Below are 22,380 nucleotides of genomic sequence, written 5' to 3'. Positions count from 1 at the left end.
AAAAAAAACATTTTCTCGCAAGCATGTGCAATCTAATGGCAAATCATTTGTTATTTTTGCTCGGAATTTAACTTCATAAGCAAAACGAAAACAGTGTTTGCTTAAAAAATGCTTAACCTCATGCCGATGCACATGGTTTTTTTTGGAAAAATGACACAGGAAATTTTTTTATTATTAATTGCGTGACTTTAGGGTGAGTGAATTTTTAACTACATCATACAGCAAAAACAATTATTATTTATTTCATTTGCTTTATGTATATAATTGTCGCACATTTATAAAAAAAATGTAAACATCTCCGCAATAAAAAAAAAAAAAAATACTAATAACTTCTGCTTTTTTACGGACAAGCAAGTTCGTATGGATGTATATCGATGCGGTTCGCAAGGAAAAATGATAAATAGTGAAATTGGATATATTAGTGCGGCAAAAGCTCGAAAATAGAAAGCAACGGGGCGGAGCAGGGGGCATTGGGAAGAAGAAAGACATAGAAAAGGTAATATCGGCGTTATCGCGTTCTTGCTTGCTGGTCATAGTTGACGCTTGCGCTTTGGCGATCAATAATATTTCCATACATATAAACCTATCTGTATATATACAGGCATTTATATGGTGGACAAATATGCCATAATAGTAAGAACCAAAATTTAAAAATGAGCCTATCCGCAATGTTTCGGCTCACAATTTCTCCGTACAGTATATTACAAGCCCGAAAAAAGTCATAGACTATGTTTTATAACATATCTTAACAAATATTTTGTTGACATTCGTCTATACGCGAATATATATATATAAAAATAGTAGGTGGACAGGACAGGGGTGGCGGCTGGCGGCTAGTCGTGGTGCCCTCTGTGTATCGTCGGGAAGGTTGTTCAGCAGAGTAGAGTGGCGGAGCGAAAACAGTAATATAGCAGCGAAGAGAACGGGTCGGGGGGGATGATACTAGGGTAGTTGGAGCAGCATGGGGCAAAGTAGGGGAGGATGCGTGTGTGGCGTCTCGGTAGGGAAAGACTCGGTAGAAGGGGAGAGAATGTGCGGAGTCGAAGCTCATCATCTCGCGAGAAAGTATAACCGCTACGCGCGAGTTTAGAGGCAAGAAGAATGTTGCTTGGTTAGTCGTGGGTGTTCTTCGTAACGCGTTAAACGACAGCGCGATTATATACATATATAGATTTATATCACTATATTTAAAATTACTTACACATATATTCATTATTTATTTGTGTATATACATATGTGTGTGTGTGTGTATATAAAATTCGACACTGCTACAGCGACGAAAGGACAGTTCGGTTATTTCTTCGGCTGATGCTCTGCCGTTAGCTTCTGCGGGCGAGGCTCTTCCGTATACACAGTGTAATGGTGTATGAAAAAGATTTAATTCGAGTTTTGAACTTTTGAACGAACATCAACAACTTTGCGCAATGATTGGAGCGAAAATCGTGGTGCTCGGTGCTTTTTTATTGTGTCAGTGTTAATCCTTCAAACGAGGATGCTCTAGTTCGAGAGTGCCGGAAGGCGGCGGCTGCTCGTCGCTGCTGCTGCTGCATGTTAATAATAATAACAATAATAAAATAAATAAATAAAAAAGTGAACCCGAAACATTGTTTATGAATTTTGTGAAGTTTTTCGCGAAGTAAAAATAATAACGGACGAGTTTCAACATCATCCATTGATAAAGACACGCCAAAAAATATTTGACGAATCTTATTTCGGATATAAAGAAATGTGCGCGCGTGTACGCTTTGTACGTAAACGATCTAAGAAAGCACAGGAATCATAGGAAAAGTTTGTCGACTCGTGTTTTGTGTTCTCTTTCTTCTTCTTACTGATCTTTCGAATTTTTTGTTTACTTCTTTTTGCGGGTTCTCGCGTCTCTTCGAGCGCCACGGGCGGGGCAAAGAAAACTTGCGTTTTCTACTTCTCATTTTTTGGCGTATTGTTTTTTGTGATTCTTCAACAATTTCGTTCCTAATAATCTTACAACTCGACTGCTCCTCGTCGTTTTCACCGAAAATCTACTAGATTTTTCGTAACGAGTGCTTTTTCTTGGTCTTGTTTTCGTGATCTGTTCCGCGCTCGTGTGTGAATCGTTTCGACCTTTTTCGCCCTTCATATTCGAGGGACCATGCACCAAATCCCTCAACGGTAGGTCACCCCTTTTTCTCCTCCAATCTAAATCATTAATGCACTGCCACAACGACGAAATAACCGAAATGCTATTGAAAATTAGCACCGGTTTCCGTGTGCTCTCTTTCCAAAAGTGCCTCGCAATCTCAAGTCTCTCGCAGAATATCCTAAAAAAAGTACATTAGCCGTCCCCATATTCATTTTCTATCAAGCCTGACGACGATGCATCGAGTTTCGAGAGAGGCGAAAACGAAATATTTGAGGTTAAAAATTCGAATTTTTTTACAAAACTTTTAACAGAAAACAACCAGCATATGTTTCGTTCAAAAATCAAACGGTATGTTCTCTCCTCATTGGTCAAATTCCTTTTGTTACGATCGCGACGAGGAAATATTGATAATTTGTGGTTCTGTTTTCTCAGAGAAATTTCGTTCGGAGACCGATAAAAATTGGAAACTTATAAAATAACTTGAAGGGACCGGGGGAAATAAATTAATCGGAAATTTTTTATTGCTATAGGAAAAAACAAGTTACTTTTCTCAGTTGTTACACACCCACGTTTCGTCTCTGTTACGTACGTATGATTAGATCGAAGCTTTGTTACAGTTTGGGCGCGCGCACGCCTCTTCGCATGGAGGTTAACGCGCTATCTGTGCTTTTCTCTCTCGCTCTTCTCAGTTTCTCACGGGAAAAAGTAACGGGTCGTCGTTAACCAAAGTGTGTCTGAAATAACAAGCAATCCCGACACCAGCAGAAAGAACAGGAGTCTCGGAGGAAAATAATGCAAGGAAAATAAGCAAAAATACGTTTAGCAGAGGGTGTTCGTAAAACGAGAGGGAGGGAGGGAAGTAAACAAATTTTGCGAAGAAAAAATATGTTGCCGTGAGAGAAACTGAGTTGTTCGACCTTTGCCGAATGAAAATCGACTCGTCGCGGCGACTTTTCAAAATGGGCTGAATCATTTTCGAATATATATCTCGTTGTCAAAGTGATTCGCAAAGTTTTGTTAACTTAATATTTTCTATGCAAATGTATGCGAAGCGGAATAAGAGTTCGGGATACGATTCGTTGAGAAATAAGAAATTTTTTTAACGGTAGAAAATAAATGAAAAGTAATTTTCATAGTTGATGAAATTGACGAATCGTATATAAAATATGGAACGGTCGACCGATCGAGAAGCCTCGAATTCGATATCTCGAAGGAGTGTCCTCTCCCTCCTTTTCCATGATCAGGGACCACGCGCGAAACGACGTATGTGCCGCACACCCAAAGCGGCGAGAACTATTGACCATCCCGTAGCGCGAAGCATCCTTGCCGCGAGTGCATGGGCGCGGTTCTTCGGTACTATCCTTTCACTTTCCTTCGCATCTCTCTCTCGCTTCCTTTCTCTTTATCTCTTGTTTATAATTTTCAGAGCTCAGCATAATATGATTTGCAACGAATTATGTTTTTGAGGTCTTTAACCTCCCCCCCCATTTGAGCCTATTCGGACTTGAATGTTACTTTTTCGCTCAATTTTGCTTTTCAGTTTGAGGGCCGAGCTCGCGCACAAAAATCAACCGAAAGAAGCCACCCCAGAAACGCTCTGTACGCTATCATTCTCCATTTCATTTTAAGATGCGGGATTTTTAACCTCCCCGCAATTCGCAATCCGCAGCAACCTCGATCCCCTCGTCGTCCTTATTTTGCCCCTCCTACTGCTCCTTCCAACCGCACAAAGCACACGAGCGTATTTCACTCGTATCAAGCATTCCGAGAATTGCTTTTTCCCCCCCTTTCCTCCTCCTTTTTCCTTTTCCAAATCTCTCAGTTTTATGCCAACTCCGATTGTTCGCTTTACTTGGAACAACGATCGATAAACTCGGATGCTCCCGACACGGGGGCAGCGCAACGGGCGGGAGGGGAAGGGATTGTTTTTAAATAGGCTACGGGTTTGTTTTTCACTTTTATCCCACGGGGAAAAACAACGATACTTGACCTCTCTAATAAGAGAGCTTACCAGCGGGGCGTGGCTGAATTATAATACGCGTGGCGGCGTCTCCTTTTTCTCGTGTGTATGGTTTCACGCTTATACGCCTCCTTCTCTATATATTTTATTTCGTACTCGTAGATTATTTAGTTTCGGACGCGCGAACACGATCATCCTTCGAAAGGGCACGCTATATGTTTTTTCCGGGCCAAGTTCAATGACGAATGATTCAACGATTTTTACTCAAACAAATAGTCTCAAGTCGATTATATGAACTTTTGCCCTTTTCTTCTCCAAACACGTGACTAAAGCATATATATACGCATTTTACAACTCCTACGCGCGTGCTGTCAGCTGTCACATCGCCGAGTCTCTACCTTCCATCCCTCGCCGCTTATGCTTCTTTCGACTTGGCGGCAATCTTCTTTGAAAGGACATCCGCTTCAAATTTTTCAACATCGTTGCTCGGGCACACTCCCCTTCTCATATTTAGACTTGGAAATATTTTTCACGAAAAGGTTTGATATTAGAAAAAAAAAAAAGAAAAGGTTTCGCACGGGCTTTATAAGAAAATTGTTATATATATATATATATTCACGAGCCACCAATGATTTTTCGTATTTAGAAACAAACGAATTATTTATTTTCGATGACCTATGGTTGAAGAAAAATATAAAAATGTAGAAAATCGTAGTAATCTGGTTGTTACAAGCGATTCCTCTCATTCGTTCGGTAGCGAGCGTGCAGGAGCGCGAGGAAAAATGTAGGACTACGAACGAGGGCGGAAAATATTGGTCCTCGAAGTTGGTGAAAAATAATAATAATAATAATACAATAAATAGCGGAGAGCAGCTGTGCGTCGATGTGCGACACGTCCGCACGCGCCCGCCCGCCCGCCAGCTGCTTTAATTAATTCAGCCACGAAATCGCGAGATTGGAGAAGAGAGAAAGGGGAAAAGAACCGATGAGAAGGGAAAACTATCGCGGGAACGATGGGGCAGCAGCGAGGAGGGGTACGCGTTGGTCGAGGGCGTGGTACGTTTTCTCACTCTATAATTCATCACCTTCTTCGGCCTACGTCGCAACGTGATACACTTCCCTCGTTACCTCTCTCACAATTGCTCCTTCAACATCTCTCCCGTTGGAAACACTTTCGTATACACACGTGCTCGCTCGTGGCTATTTTATTTTTCATTTCGTTTTAACAACGGCTTACCTTTATAACGAGGAAACAAACATTTTCATCAAAAATCCACGAAATAAAAGCCCAAAATAACACATTTCATTGAGCGAGAATAATTTCACGAACGTATTCCTAGGCATTGTGCGTTTTTTTTTTCCCCCCATTATTCTCCCGCAGTTTGTTTTTATTTATGCCTATGGGCGCGCGAACGACGGTGATTGATCAGAGCCAGGCTCTTATCACTTACAGTGAATAGTTCCGAATTAAGTCAGCCAAGCGCGCGCTGCCTGTGCAGTAACGGCTACGGCTCGTCCGACTATTGCCGATCATTTTCACTCGTTGATCGTCGATTATCTCTTTTTCGTTTCAGCGATCGGATCAACCGGCTCCCCCCACGATGCCCCGTTCGTCGTCCGCGCACACTGCTCTTGCTTTTTCCAGCATACTCCTTAGTACATTTGTTCAAAGGTTTTATTCGATTCGCTAGATTGATGAAAAGAGGGAACAAGAAAATCATTCGTCGAACCATTAAAAAATATATATAGAGAAAAAAATGCTTTTGAAACGTTGACATTATTTTTTAAATAAAGCGTTATTATTAGTATGTTCGATAAAACGCAAAGGTTTGTCAATTCGGATAAAAGTAAAATTTTCGTTGAATTTTCAGATGATCAACCGGATCGGACTTCCTCGTTCTTCCTGGACCTGGAATAGACACTGACGATATGGTAAGCATCGCGGAACGAGATGAAACACCGCGGGGAGCGAGAAAAGTCTTGGTGTTGAAAAAAAAAAAAAAAAAAAAAAAACGCCGGCTGGTGGAAAGAGAGTGAGAAAAGAAAAAGATAAAGAAAGCCGGGGAAAAGAGATCAAGGCCTCGAGAGTCTTAGGGTTGTAAAGAAAATCTGTTTGCAGGACACAGTATGGCTTCGGTACTCTGGCATGCCTCTGGGAGTAGTTTCGTTTCACCTACCGTCATATTCCTCCTGCTACTCTGTCCACGTACTACCACAGGTAAGTAACAATCGCGTTGTCGCGCTCTTACTTTTATCATTTTTTTTTCTCCTCGATCGCTCGCGAAATATTATATAACGTCAATGGGAAAAGGTGCGCGCGTCAACGGAATGTATATATACATTTGTTTATCGTGATGATTACACATGCGCACACGTATATATTTGCGTACACGCGGGGGATAATTAAACACTTTTACATACGCATGAGATATAAATAAAATATGGCCAAACGCGGAGCGAGCGAAAGTAGGGTTACCGAAAAAAAAAAAAAAAAAAAACATCACACGAATTGGAATTGTATTTTGTAACGAGAGTTTCATATATTCGAAATCAGAGCTTTTCGTAATCTATGTACTATGAGCATATGATTAATGTGGTGTGGTGTGTTCCCGGTGGGGGTGGATCTTGTTCGGGAAACATTAAATCACCGATCTCTTCCGAAAACGTACGGAAAACAGGCCGCGAGGTAATTGACGTACCACTGCCACAGCAAGACTACGTACCAACCCTGCCACCACCACCACCACCGGGACCCATCACCACTGCCAGAACACCAAGTACGTTCTCAATGTTTTTCCTCCTTAATTTCGCATATACGTTTTTTTCAGTATCACACTCTTTCCCTTCTTCCATGCAATTATTCTCTCTTTTTTTTTTCTCATTTATCGTTACAGAGTGTGACCAGAAATTCGTCAGCATTGCGGATGGCCCGCAAAATGGAACGTTTGAGGCACCGTCTTTGATAAATCCCGATGGTGAATCACAGCAGTGCGTTTACACGTTCTTCGCTGGGCCGGAACAACGCGTGGAACTCGTCTTTACTTCCTTCGGCCTCCGCGGCTCTCCGCCAGAGTGAGTCGCACCTCTCTTCATCTCACAATATCCTATAATGGCAATCTTGTATTTGTAACATAAATTAAGTATCCGTTTTGTGTGTATGCCTGTGTGTCGCTGCTTGGAATCTTATAGTGGATCCGCCGTCGGGGAATTGCCTGCGTAAGTAAATTGAATACGTAGAATGGACGAGCAGGGAAAAATAAGGAACGAAGGAGATAAAAATTTCAAAGTATGAATTGAAAAAATTGAAAAAATGAATTTGTGAAATTTCATCATTGCTCGTGGCTCGCATGCTCGCATATTTCGTAAGTCTCGTCGAGTGCGTATATAGGTGTGCGAAAAAAATGAATAAATTTGTACGGATCATAAAGGAGCCAGGGGGATATCTGAGAATGGGGCGGCTCGTAGATTATCGTGGTTTTAAACCGAGTGAAAAAAATGAAATAAACGTTACAGATGTGTTCACGAGTACATGGATGTGTACACGGAGATACGATCGGAGAATACGACCAAGTTGATAGAGACGCCGTTCGGTGGCCGTTATTGCGGTCCTATTCCACCGCGTAGAAGAGTTTCACTTTATCAGGGTCTCGCTCTGAGCTTCTACACGGATAAAAATGTCACAGAGCCGAGCCTCTTCGGCGGCCGATACACCTTCATCAATGCCTGTAAGCAGGAAAGAAAATTGTGACAAATGAGGAAATACCAATTTTTAATCGATTCTCGTATGAAAATAAATGATGATTGCTCGTTCGCAGCCGAATACGCGGTTGGTACACCAGCTCCGGAAACTCCGTGCTCGTACATCGTAGACTCCCAAACGAAACGTACGGGAAACATACTATCGCCGACTTATCCAGGCACATATCCGAAGGATCTCGTCTGCAACTACACGTTCATTGGAAAACCGGCGCAGAGGGTTCGTCTCGAGTTTCGTGACTTTGACTTATTCTTCGGAGGTCCTCAGTACGTATACAACTTTCATCAAATGTCTCCACCGTTTTTTTTTGTTTACGATTCGTATTGTATAAGCCTCGATAAAATAAGAAAAATAAACACTCGATCGTGCTTCGCGAAACACCTCGCGGAGGTAATCCAATTGTATTCAAACTTTTCCTTTTTTACAGCTGTCCGTTCGATTACGTCAAAGTGTTTGACGGTCCGAACACAACGTCACCGGTTATCGGCACTTACTGCGGTCAACAGCGAAATTTGGTGTTGTATTCCTCGCAAAATAATCTCACGGTTTTATTCGTAACTCTTGAGCGTACGGCGAATACGCAAAATCGAGGATTCAAAGGAATCTTTGAATTTTCCGAGAGTTTTGTTAAATTAGGCAAGTTTAAATGCAATATTTTCTCGCGGGCAAAAATAGGCATAAAAATTAAATTAGTAATAGTGATTCCACAGTGATGGTCAAGTAAATTTGAAAATTTTCAAATTGCAGATTTCATAACCAACTACCATGGTATGCATATACGTGGCTCGGAGTGTGATCAAAAAATTTTGAGCCAGAAAAAATCGTCGGGTTACGTCGTCAGTCCAAATTATCCATTTCCATACATAACCAAAGTCGTTTGTCGTTACTTCGTTTATGGTATGCAAGACTCGCAACATTTGGAGCGCGTGCGACTGACTTTTTTGAACTTTGAAATAACAAAGGGCGAGGCTAAGGGAGAGTGAGTATATTATTAGCTCTCTTTACTCGAGTAATGCATTCATTTCTATTTGTCGATAATTCTTCGAGTCCGTACTCATTTATTGTTATAAAAAAAATACTTCTATCCGATTGACAGGTCCGCGTGTACAGATGGTTACCTCAAGATTTACTTGAAAGGACAGGAGGCGACGGACTCTTACGACAAATTTGACTACGAGATGTGTGGCACCGAGAGCAATCCGAGCCACGTAGTTAGCGACGGGCCACGTCTCGTCATGGTGTTCAGCAGCGGGGAAATGAAGCAGGGCAAAGGATTCAAAGCACAGTAATTTTACAAAGCCTTGGCATGAAATTTTTCACTTGACATTTTCGTATTCATATATGCAAAACGGCACAGAGATGATAAAAACATGTTCTTCTTTTGTTTTTATTTGTCACAAAGATACAATTTCGAAACGGAATACAGGATACCGGGTACAGCGGCACCGGACGGTACCTGCTCCTTCGCATACCGCAGTTCCTCACGTAAAAAAGGCGAATTCAATTCGCCGCGTTATCCTAGCAATTATCCAAGCGATACGAATTGTACATACTTGTTTTTGGCAACACCGAACGAACAAGTCACCCTCGTGTTCGATCATTTTAAAGTCAGAACGAGAAATACCAACCTGACCGTTGGTCATTACGGGTAACTTGATACACGAATAACGCGAAGATAAAATTATTCGCTATGAAATTTTTTTTCTAAATTCCTCCACAATATTTATTATTCGCGATTTTTCATTTATTATGATAAATTGATTAATTAAAGGATGAACAAAGAAAAAAAGAAAATTTTAATGAATATCACTTCAATCGACAGGGCTGAATTGTGCCAAGACGACTGGCTCGAAATTTACAATATGTATCGGGATGATACAGAAAAATTGATAGGTAGGTTTTGTTGGATGACCTCACCGGGGCCGGTGGAATCGAATCTCGGAGCTCTCGGTCTCAAAGTTATCCTCCATTCGGACTCGGAACTCGTCTACAGCGGATTCAAAGCTCGCTACACCTTCGAAGTGGCGAAATCCATTTTTGGAGGTAAAACATTTTGTATTTCTCCCCCAGTACTCCATTTTTTTCAAACAAAATTCACTTCCATGAGCCCTTTTTATAAATCATTCCGATCGTCGTTCTTCATTGCGAAAGATTAACATCTTTCAACAGATATTTTTTTTATTCTCAATTACGTTAGAGGAGAACAATTGAAAATGTTGAAAAAAAAAATAAAACTATTTTTATCATTTTTTTTTACAGATTGCGGCTCAAATATAAGCAGTCTCGACTTTGGTGTTATAACAAGTCCAAACTTTCCAAACAATTATGACAAACCTGCGCGTAATCTTGCCAGTAAAACGTGTAATTGGTTCATCAACGTTCGACCGAATCATCGGATACTTCTGAACTTTGAATTATTTTCTGTCGAGGGTGAACAATCTGGTACGAGTTACTCGATGTTTCAATCACTCCGAAGCAAATTTTCGATAATACTCAATGATTTTTATTAACGCTGCAATGAAATTTCAGTGCGTGGTTGTCCCGCTGCAGTTTTACGAATGTGGCATTCGTCAACGGCACCACCCTTCGAGTTATGTGGGGTGAAAACTCCGGAATCACAATGGAGTTATCTGTCAGAAGAGAACAACATGCGTCTTAGGTTCGTCCCCCCTCTACTTTTTAAATTGGACAAGAAATTGGAAATAAAGTAACGAATTCAACACTACAGATGAAAAATTATTTCCTCAAACGAAAAAAAAAACGAAGTGTTTTTTTGGATCTGTGGTTGGAATTATTTTTTAACATTTCAATTTGTCTTAATTTTCTCAACGCGCTCGGCGAATGGGAAAAACTTGAGAAATTTTCCAACCGGAGGAAACTGAAATACACTGAAATTCACAAATCTGATTTTTTGCAGTTTCATATCTGCTGACAAGGCGGTTGGGCAACGTGGATTTCGTGCAGTGTGGACGGAAGTTTCAATGGCGACCGAGTGCGATACAAACGAATTTCATTGCGAAATAAGCAGATATTGCATCTCGACGGCTCTGCGTTGCAACAAAATCGACAATTGCGGACCGGAAGACACATCCGACGAGGAAAACTGTAAGTCCTTTAACTAGAACATAAATCTCATCACGTTTTACTTGATTTTCTTTGTTATTTATTTACAAATATATCACAGCGATCCGAACCAATGTTCCATTCTGCTACCACCTTTTCTTTCAAAGTGTCGATTTTTCAATCGCTCGTATATGTATAATAGTATACGGGATATCTCATATGTAGAATGATCAATAATTTCAACGGAAATTCTGTCTCAAATTCCGAATCGTAAAATCAGACTGTCCTTCTATCGAAATTATATTTCAAAAATTACGCCAAAAAATTTAAGAGAATACAAAAACTTACCATGAGAAATTACCATGAGAATCTTTCTCATACAGAGTCACTCTGTCCGTCTCTCTTTGAGATTGCTTCCATACTTATTGTATATCTCGGGATCGTTGCCGCAAAAAACGCGATAAATCGTTGTGGATCGATCTATTGTAAAAATTCAGAATTTCGATCGGAATCGGATCTGGAAACTCGATCCTCGAAATTTGAGTCTCAGTTAAGTGTAACGCTATTGATAAATGACATTGGATTGCTTTATACTTGTCGTTAAAAAATATTCTATCCGAAAACTGCCACAATTACTGTTTGAACTGTCGAGCACACGCTATGTCACCTATGGAATTCTATCTCTCCTCCGTACCGAGATGTATTATCATCATAGAATTATTTATTCTGAACCTTTCTTACATGTATTTCCGATCAACAAGATCCACACACGTAACACTATGTGTATGGATGACTCTGGTGTCATAATATAATTACATATTCGTTTCATAGTACACTATACTCATCTATTGTATCTTGTGACTTATCTATCTTTAATTGGATGTCTCTGAATAACTTGATACATACATATGCATATATAATACACGCATATATGTGTATATATTACTACTTATCGTGGCATGCCCATTGTCGATTGAATAAAAATACGAATTCTAATCTCCATATACTATTTCCCTTTAAATTTAATCGCACTCGAAAAGAAAGAAACGAATTTCAAAGGGATTTATATCAGTTCTTTCCGATTCGATAAAACCGAGCGTCAGTTTACAAATGAACGTTTAATTGGATTTTTTTTTCCGCTTCAACTGCCACTTTCAATGCAATCTATGCCCACATCGTCATTTTATTATCAATCTCCATCTGTGGCTTCATTTTTCATTCACTCAATGCTATCGGTTCTTTATATTCGAATAGAAATTAGGCAACGTCGGTAAGTGCTTCCGTTTTGCCGGAAACCTGAGAAACGTAATCGGGTAGTTTTTTTTTTTTTCTGAAAAACAATAATTTGTTGAGAGTTCAGAGTACAATGAACCTCACTCAAAATTTCAATCCAATCGGCCCAGTAATTTATGAGATATTTTGGTCACGCGGATTCATATACCCGCTTCCGAAGTTGTTACACGTGAACGTAAGAATCGATCTTCCAACTTGGCTGAGTAAATCGTTCCTTTCGAGTTGAATGGCGAGTAATGTGGCGCTAGACGTTGCCTTCTTTTTCCATATATTAGGGTTCTTAAAGTGTATCTAAAAAAAAAAAAAAAAAAAAAAACATCATAACATTTTTTTTCCCACAAATTCTGTATCTGTTCATAAAATTAAGGCTTTTTTTTAGATACATTTTATTTTTCATGCGCCGAAAGAATTATATTGAAAATGTAATATTTGTTTTACTACCCGACTATCATCAAACAAACTGTCAGTTGCATTCAAAAACTTTATGTACACGAAATGAGAAAATAAACGATAGAAGTCAAGTTTCATGCAGCGATTCGTTGTCTTCCATTTTTATATTTCGACTTCTCGAGAACATTATTCATAATAGAAATTTCAACTTCGAACATTTCCTGACTCTCAACGCGAGTCTTAAAAATCGCTCGGTTATTCAAATTTTAAATGTCTTCAGATGCAGACATTTTTTTTTCTCAAATATAGCGTAATCGATAAAAAAAAACTAGTCTCAACGTTCCTTCCGATTAAATCGGGCATTCGAGAGGCTGATTTTTCAAAATAATTCTTCCGGTCTGAATAATGGTACGCGGAAAAGTTAGAAGCGCTAGAATTCGTGGTATTGAATCGCGTGATAATTTGATCGGGTACGCACAAAGTGGTGACGGACGCGATCTAAGAAAGGGGGAGAAAGCGACGAAGAAATTTGAAATGAAAAACGCAAGAAAAAAAAAGGTTCTGTTAAAGTCCGACAAGGGTGAAGAGAAGAGTGAGCGGGGTGGGGGGGGGGGGGGGGGAGGAGAGAAGAAGGAAAAGAGAGGTTGAGGGGTAGGCGGTGGGTGAATGGTGTTGTATGGTGTCGCAGGTACAGCATCAGCCCCGCTGTCACCAGCACTCACCGGACTTTCTGCCATGCTTCTTCGTCTGTCTCTGTGCTTCTCTGTGTTCGCGAGCATCTGAGGCCTTTTCCCTCTCGAGGCTTCGGACGATCGGGCATGATATGATCTCTCCCTTATATCACGTGAGTTCACTCACAATTCTTCTGCACATGCTCATTCAACACTGTCAAATAAAACTTGCAAAAGTAAATAAAAACATAAAAAATCATAATTTTTCCCTTCCATCTCGAAAGTTTCATATACTTGTGTCTCGATAAATAAACGTCTTTGGACGGATATTTATATGTAAATACTATCCGTAGTAACAAAATATAAAAAAAGCAATAACGGACGTAATTTTATGGTGCAATATTTATTTCGCTGCATTTTGCTCAGTCGGCATCTCAACATTCATCAGAAAAAAATCATGAACCATTGATTTTGTGCGTTTGCCTCGCCAACGGACCCATCATTCATCACGGTAAAACAAAAAAACATCATAAAAACTGTATATTTTATTTTGTTTATTTTCATAATATATTGAGAGAGGCAAAAGAAATAAAAAAGGCCCTCTGTATATAAATACGTTATATAAAAACATAAATATATCGAGTAACACAGCAGCCTCACAATACTCGCTTCTCTGCGTGTGTCTCAACCGCTTATGCATGCGGAATAAACGAATGCGAATCATTGAATTTCTCCTCGTATCCCTCTTCATCGTGCAACATTTCCTCTGCGCAAGTAAAATAGTGCATGCTTTATTCGATGTCTCTTCGTACGAACGACCTTATGAACGCTTTTTATGATCCCCTATTGTTCTCTCTCATTCGTGGCTTATTTCATATATTTATATCGTCCGTTTTATTCGCAACTGATAAATACATCGTTGATTCATTGCGAAGGTGGTCAAATGATTTTTCATAAATATTCCATTGGAGCTAAAATTTGAAAAAAAGGAGACGAAAAAAATAAAAATTGCAGTTCCCGATTCATTTGGAATGGGATAAAAATTATAGTCCCGAGGAGGGGGGATCCGTGCATCGTCGAGAATAATGTATTTTTTTTCTGTTACGGATATGAGCTCGAAGTTGATTGGAATGAATTTGCAGGTGCGATTGCTGCGCCAATTGACAATTACGCGGTGCCAGTGAGTTGCGCGGTTGCGGCCGTCCTCGCAGCTCTCGTACTGTGTCTCATATGTCATCGTAAATTGAAGAGACGCGTCGAGGAAGTGCACATTGACGATCTACAGCAGCGCGTTGACGAAGAGCGACGGTGCTACCACCATCATCATCACCATTATCATCACAGCCTGTTGAATCATCCCCAAACTCACAGCCACGCTCATACTCATAATTATAATCAATATCAGCTCGAGCAACCGAGTCCGCCGAGCGAGAGTGAGCGCGACGATGACCACGTTTGTCACGACGATCGTAGTAGCCCGGACAGCGTGTGACCGCGGTCTCCTTTCTCGGCCCTGTAGCGGCAACCAAATCTCCGCGTCTTCCTCCAAATTTTCTTCCTCGACTCCAATGCCCGCCCCGTCGAAATTCTTAACGCCAAACTACATTTTTTCACTTCATATCAGACTTTATGAAAGATATGAAAAACAATATAAATTTGCTTTACTTCGCGGTTTAGATTACCGCGATGATTAGATACATGGGAACAAGTTTAACATTCGTGCTTTTTCCGAGCTTTCATGGGTTTTTCTCAGAGCCAGTTCTTTTATTGTTGAAACACAGTATTTCAAAAAAATTTCCCCTTCCTCCTTCGTATCTGTAACTATCACTTTATTGCGGAAATTTTCGTTATCGTCTGACGACGGGAAACACGGATTTTTTTTCGACTTTTCGATGTACGAGCTTGGCAAATACTCGTCGTTGATTATACCCAACAATTCATCATTTTTCATATTCGCTTGACATTATTAGCAGAGTCGCGCGCGAACCTGAACATACTCGTACTCTCTCACTCTCTCTTTCCATTTCTTCAAGTATTATAAATTGTTCGTTGTTCCTGCTGTTTTTTTATAATCAGTTCCGGCGTTATGAAAAACTGACGAATTTCTTGTTCCGCTGATGATGCTGCTGCCGCTGCTGCTGCTGCTGTTGCTGCTGCTGCTCGAATAACGGTGCCTGATTATTCACCAGCAACGATTATATGATCGAGTTTATCTTGGCATCAAACAAAAAGACAAAGAAACGGAAAAGTTGAAGAAAAAAACAACCAGTCTATCCGCACACGATCAACGTGCTCAGATTATACGTGCTTAGTATAACGTATATTGTAGATATATATTATACATTAATATACAATATATAATATATATGTATAGCATACCTCAAACTATTTTCAAAATGAAGATGAAAAAATTCTAACCGTGCGTCAAAAACGATAGTTTTTTATTATCATTATTGTTGTTATTATCATTATTATTATTGCATTATCGTGCGAAACGACGGAACACAGTCTATGCGGAGAAACACGATGACGGCTACACGCGCAGTATCCTTTGGTCGAATTTCCAAAATCACCGGATTTATTTTTTTAATTATTTAACCAAAAAACAAACAAAAATGTCGCTTCCGTCGAACATTCGGATATAATTCGACGGAATTTCTGTTGCTCAATCATACTTCTCTCTGTAGTCTTCCACTCTGTTTCACTGACAGAAAATTAAAAAAATGTGCGAGGAATGTTGATCTTGGGCAGGACGTTATCGCACTCCCTTTCCCATATGAACCATGCTCAAAAATCAATAACCCGGAAGTTTCATTACGCCGGATTTAACAAGACGCAAAGATAGTTCCAGCGGATTTGTGGAATTTGAAAGATGCCGCCTCCGGTGGCTCACTTTTCTACTTACGTACGGAACAAACCGTCAATGTTTGTTGCGACGCGCGCGACGAGCATGAGGCAAAAACATCGAAAATCTTTCAAATACATATGAAATATATTGTTATAGCATTATATACACGAATGTACTCGAATATAATAATTTATACAGTATGGTTAAAACAAACGATTGAGTGAAAAAATGAAAAATTGTATGAGAAACCGGAATAATGGTGGACACATTATTTTTTATAGAAATAAGTAACATTGCATATACGAATGATGATCGGAGCCAATTTATATTCAATTTATGATTATTTTTCGATGCTTTGGCTCAATTCTTGTCTCTTATATGTATTCCTCTAATTTTTGTTATACTAATTACTACACCTCTTTATTATTAATATCCCCGAAGGGATTTCGCTAGAATGAAAATAGTCGAATTTCCCTTCGTCGTTTGGTGCTGTGAAAAGTTCACTATCGATTCACCCGTTCGTAAACTATTTTGTTTTGAATTTTTTCAAACAGACGAAGAAATCGATTGTAATATTCAATGATTTTTATTACATGTTTTTCATGTATCTTTGACTCGGAGTTCTCCGTTCTCTCGTGTTTTTTTTCCTCCATTTGGATGATAATTTATTTCATACTTGACGCTTCGCCGAGTTCCAAAACCACGATTCGTCTCATTAAGACACTAGAAAAATGAGAAGCGCGTCGTAAAAAAGAACTCGTGGCAAAAAAATTAATTCGTTATAAATGAATTAGGGAACAAATGTTCGCGTGCGGTGAAAATAATGTACGCCAATTTGATAATAGTAAAACAAAACCAAAAACCGAAAGAAAAAACGTGTTTGTAGAATCGAGTACGAGGGGGTCGATTCAAAATCTAACGATTATATATATTTGTTTTTTTAAATAGGTAAACGGAGATTCCAAAGCTCGTTGACTAACGGATACTGCGTGTAAATATTCGACGAAATATGTATATGCTAAAATATGTAGTGCGTATACACGTAATATTGTAAATAATAATGCGTTAAATATTTCGATATAAGTAAATAAAATAGCATAGAAATTTGGCACATGATTACGGACATGCAAATAGACCACTCTGATTTTACGTCGAAATCGATTTCGAAACGTAGAAAAATTACGAAACGAAGATTAAGTGGCCGAACAAATGAGACGAATCGCGAGGAGTTGGATTGCCGTTCGTGAAAAAAAAAAAAAAAAAAAAAAAAAAAATTAAAATATCAATACTCGTAGAGCAGGCTGGTCCCTGCGAGCAGAACGAGATTGATCATTTTTTCATGTTTTCTAATATAATTACGATAATCAACTGTTGAAATAAATTTCTAGTATACAGTCGATAATCGAGCTTGTATTTTGGCCGATGAAACGCAGGAAAAAAATGATACGAAAAGTGCATAATTCTTAAGAGGAATCGTTATGAGAAAGAAAAATGTTTGTCTCATGATTCCAAGTGAAAAATATATCGAAGGTGTACGTAAAATCAGAGTCAACGGAAAAGGAACTATTTTTTTCGATTTCTCCGACTTTGAATTCTGGTAGACTGTTAAAATATGTAAAATTGTCACTGAAAGCGTCTTCTGCGAATAAAAATCATTGGTTTACCGTTAGTATGTTTAAAAATTCAAGTAAAATCTTTGGAGCGAAGAGATCGAAAAATATTGTTTTTTACGTAAAAGTCGGTGTTGGGTGTAAAAACCTCGATCGGTTAAGGGTACTGAAGGAAAAAGGGTGAGTGCCGAAGAGAAAAGGTCTAGCGCAGAGAGATAAATATGATTTACGCATAAAGTGTACACAGGTATTAAGGATATTCGTATGTACAGAGCGTCCCACGATTAGTAGTCGTAAATTGAAGGTCTCTCGTGCTTACCGAAACTGCAGAATAGTCCTGAGAACGGATTGAAAAAGTATTTTGATTTCGAACGTCCATTTTATTACCGAAGTATTGTTTCTTATGAAATCTCTCCGCACGATTATTCGGACATACACGCAAAACGAAAGATCGCACATCCTCCAACTTAAAATTGTATAACTCATTAGGAGCGATGTGAATAAAAATTCGATGCTTATCTCGAGGCTGCTTTTTCAGTTAACATCAGTGAGACGCCCTGTATATGACCTAATGTATTTTAACGATTAGTCGCGTCTAATGAACACAATTATAGAGTCGGCATGTATAAAAACGAAAAGGCAAAGGGGGAGGAGAAAGTCGTTTTGCACGAGAAAAAATGACGGACAAAAGTTTGTGGTAAGAGAATTGTGCCCGGTGAATTATCAATCAGATAGAACGCTTTATCGCGCCTCGAAAGAAAAATTCGTTGTCACGATTTTCGAGGCGTTCAAGGTGACAGTTTAAACCAAATGAAAAAATGAACAAACCAATAGAGGAAAAAAATCGGCAATAGCGAAAAGACGCACGGGTTTTGCTCGTTGTATAGGTCATGCAGGGTCCATTCTTAGGATCTCGTTATAGAATCCACATTAAATTTATACTTATAAATATGTAAGTAAATATATATATATATATATATTATATATATATCGCCTATGCGGGTCCCGGTTGAAAAGAAATGAGTGATTAACACTAACGAAATTCGAGTCATAAAAGTAATTGAAATAAAATCTGCATCCAAATGGATTGATAAAAGAATAAATAGAGCCCCGTTGGTGCAGAAAAAAAACCCTTTTTTGCTTACTACGGGAAAAAATTTCTACATAGATATCATATTTAAATACGAACGAACAAAATAAGAAAAGAAAAAGTTGCAATACCAGAGTCGTCATTGAAGGAAAAAGAAGAAAGCCGAGAAGTTGTTACATTGACGCGCACATCTTCATATTTTGTACACGAAAATGCCGCTTTTTCTACGTAATGTCATCGGTAAAGCTAGTGAAATATGACAATACAAGTCACCAGCTTGTTATGCGCCATGAGCCAACTGTTCTGATTTTTCAATATTTCTTTTTATTATGTGCGCATATTTCGACGATCGATTTTTCGTCAATATATCATCGCTTCAAAGTGGTTCCCGGTGGTTCGTCCGATATAAACGTTGGGGGTTGTTTTTCGATCAACTTTATTGAGAGACGCCGATGACACACATTTGTTTGCTTTAAACGAACACTTTGATTTATGACGAAACGAAAATGGTTCCTCCCGATAAAACTGATTGTATTCATATGTTTTGTTGATGTGCGTTTTCGTGAGAAAACCTTGTTGGAGCGTCAGTTGCGTTGGTTGGGAAAAATAAATCATTCGTAAGTACAGGTAACGATCGCCAATCTTCTAAATTCTAAACAGGAAAAAAACAGTAACGTGTACTAATAATAATACTGATAATAGTAATAATAATAATAATAATAATAATAATAATAATAATAATAATAATAATAATAATGGATAACGAATAATGTTTAACGAATAATGATAATAGTATACACACGAGTATATATATATATATGTGTGTGTATATTTCACATTAATCGCTGCCATTGGAGCTATACCAAAGTATATTCTAAACTATAATAAATGAAAAAAAAATCATACCATACGTTATGCACTGGAAATAAAAAAGGGGGGGAACAAAAATTATGAAAAAAAAAAAAAAAAAAATCCAAATAAATATGACAAAACTGGAATAAATGGTATATGCTAGAGAGTATATGTAAAAGATTAAGTGCGAAAGCTAATTTACTCGAACCGAGTTTGAACAAAGAGAAGGAAAAATGCGAAAATGATGAATAACATTACGACTGACTCAAGATTCCTCGAAAAAGAAAGAAAAAACAGAAAGCTGAAATCCGTTGCTCATGTTGCATTAACCCTTTTTCTTATATGCGCGAATTTTCACACATTTTATAGTGCAAATCACAAAGTCGATTTTGGAAGACGAGAAGAGACGTGGGCCGAGCGAATTATTGTTTGGTCGCGAACCAGGACTAAAAACAAGAAGATTTAAACCGAAATAGCTGCAAGCATTTAAATGTCAGTGTAAGACTTATATATCGAACCACTGTGTTCAATTACTTTCAATGAATGAGAGAAAATAAAAATTAATATTGAGAAAAAAACGAACGATTTAAAAAACCACGATGTGATACTCATACCCAAATAAAAGAAAACGAAAAAAAAAAAAAACAAAAACGTTTACCCAAGTTCAATCTCAATTGATACTCGCCGTTCGTTCTCATTCATTTCCTCGTATAGTGCCGAGAACCCCCTTAAAAGTGACATTCATTCGCGTCTCACGTTCTTATCATAAACGCGCAACCTACCATTTTATTTTATCCCTTTATCGCCGAAGAATCCTCCAACACACCGCACCGGGTCGAAGAAGTGACTCATCTCGTTCGGGATATTTATCGCGATCGATAATCTTCCCGCTTTCTTCACAATATCGCAACAACCAGAACATATGTGATCGCGTTTCGGGTAGGTCGTCTTCTTTTTTAGTGTCTGAATCGTCGATGGATTCGAAAACGAAAGAGAACGAATCAAGATTCCAGGTTACGATGCTCCATATATATAGAGAAAATAGGGCGGGGGGAAAGCCATGAGAAAAGTGAGTGATTCGCGTGGATCTGCATTACGCAGAGGAGGCTGTGAAATAAATTTTGAAAAGATTATTTATGTAATTGGAAGCATCGCGTTTTAGGAAGCCCGATGAACGATGAATCGTCGATGAAGAAGGTGGAGTGAAATATGTTTTTACGTATCACATAATATTGTTGAGACCCCCGAAATACATATTACGAAACATTCACAAATTGCGCATTCGATATTCGGTGTGATGAGTTTTCTTTTGTAAGTTGACGAATAAACAAAAACCGCCCGGAAAAGTATCTTTCGTTCCGTTCCGACGAGATTTTATTCATCAATAAAGTGGTAACAACTGTGGGGAAAATCATTGAAAAATGGTAAATCATTTTAATACGTAATTGTGACTATATACATACGAATTAGAATGAGGGCGATATTCAAACGTGTTATTTCGTGTATTTGCATAAAAAAATTATAAGAACAAAAGAAAAAAAATATAGCGTATTAGTTGGTCATAATAATACGAGCTCGGTCATTATCCATCGTTATGGTGTATAACAGTGAATATATACGGGGCGGAGGGAAAAATACAAATGATATTAGTCACAGGCTTTTTTAGGAGACCCTCGAAAGATGTTCGAGGACCAAATTGTCACGCGGCTATTTTTAAGTCACACACACGTGTATTTTAAGGGCTGCGTTATTTTAATAAATTATCAAAATCATTGGAAGTATAGGTGAGAAAAAAGGACTCATCCATAAATGACCTGGAAAAAAAAAGAGTTGGAAATTAACACACGCGGTAATACGAATCATCGACATTGTATAATGTACATAAATAATAACAATATCGGATTTACGAAGAAGAGAATGGAAAAATACCAACGACACGAAGATCGGTGAAAATGTGCGAAAAAAAAGATAAAGTAGATTAGCTGAGGTTTGTACAGGCTGTACCGGAATTTGGGCTGTATGATCCTGAAAAGAAAACTTGTCAAGCGTGTTTCCATTGGACACATTGTTCTTTGTGAGATAATATTAAGAAATAAATGTGAAGCAGCCCTTCATCGGCGTTCTGATTATCATCAATCTGCCGTTATCTCGTCATGATCGGTGAGTCGCGAAGAAACACGATCCAAGACTTTTCCCATTCAGGATTCTGTGGTATACATGCGCGCGGTCAGTATTCAACGCAATTTTCAAAAAACTCTGATCTCGAGTCTCATGTATAAGTTGAGACGACAGCAAACATCATAAAAAAACATATGAAATATTGAACGAACCGCGGCGTAACTTTGACACAAATAAAAGCGAATCATTGCTATATTCAATGCGTTATGAGTAAGTGGCATATGCGATATTACAATCTGTGCATGTGAAATACCGATAAGTGCGATCATCTCACGCTGTCACACGACTAATCATAAAGATAAAGACGACGATAATTATTAACACACAAGCTACTGTAAAAGGATCCAATTCAACATCCGTAAGATTTTTAATTATTCTGCGAGTAATGCTCATGAGAAAGCGTTGTCGATTGAGCCTTCTTAATAGTGATAATTAAACGACTGCTTCTTCGCAGGATTTCTTCGCATAATTTTTTGACAAAAAATCATGAATGTAACAGGGAGGAGAGGCGGCGGGGGGAGAAAGGGGCACGAGGTACATGCATATTAA

General features: G+C 38.7%; 1 protein-coding gene across 7 annotated transcripts; it reads left to right on the top strand.

Moving 5' to 3' along the window:
• Window positions 1–1,035: 1,035 nt before the first annotated feature.
• LOC122417627 (tolloid-like protein 1) lies at window positions 1,036–21,767 on the top strand. Of its 7 annotated transcripts, XR_006262324.1 has the most exons (19): window positions 1,037–2,148; window positions 5,951–6,011; window positions 6,199–6,297; window positions 6,758–6,856; window positions 6,974–7,151; window positions 7,269–7,295; window positions 7,593–7,804; window positions 7,895–8,102; window positions 8,264–8,472; window positions 8,584–8,815; window positions 8,933–9,121; window positions 9,239–9,484; window positions 9,659–9,879; window positions 10,096–10,278; window positions 10,366–10,495; window positions 10,754–10,941; window positions 13,271–13,426; window positions 13,680–13,764; window positions 14,396–14,521. XR_006262324.1 is itself a non-coding variant. In XM_043431301.1 (17 exons), exons 3-17 carry the CDS (start codon window positions 6,207–6,209, stop codon window positions 14,743–14,745), a joined length of 2,763 nt encoding a protein of 920 aa, XP_043287236.1. In that variant the 5' UTR covers window positions 1,036–2,148; window positions 5,951–6,011; window positions 6,199–6,206; the 3' UTR covers window positions 14,746–21,767. The 7 variants fall into 7 exon arrangements, 5 of the variants coding, with proteins under 5 accessions (XP_043287236.1, XP_043287239.1, XP_043287240.1 ...); XR_006262323.1 differs by lacking the exon at window positions 13,680–13,764 and having other exon boundaries at window positions 14,396–14,531; XM_043431301.1 differs by lacking the exons at window positions 13,271–13,426; window positions 13,680–13,764 and having other exon boundaries at window positions 1,036–2,148; window positions 14,396–21,767.
• The last annotated feature ends 613 nt before the right edge of the window (window positions 21,768–22,380 follow it).

This window comes from Venturia canescens, chromosome 10 (assembly GCF_019457755.1).
Source record: "Venturia canescens isolate UGA chromosome 10, ASM1945775v1, whole genome shotgun sequence".
Classification (NCBI taxonomy): domain Eukaryota; kingdom Metazoa; phylum Arthropoda; class Insecta; order Hymenoptera; family Ichneumonidae; genus Venturia; species Venturia canescens.
Note: the sequence above shows the minus strand (reverse complement) of the source record. Positions and strands in the feature narration are given on the sequence as shown.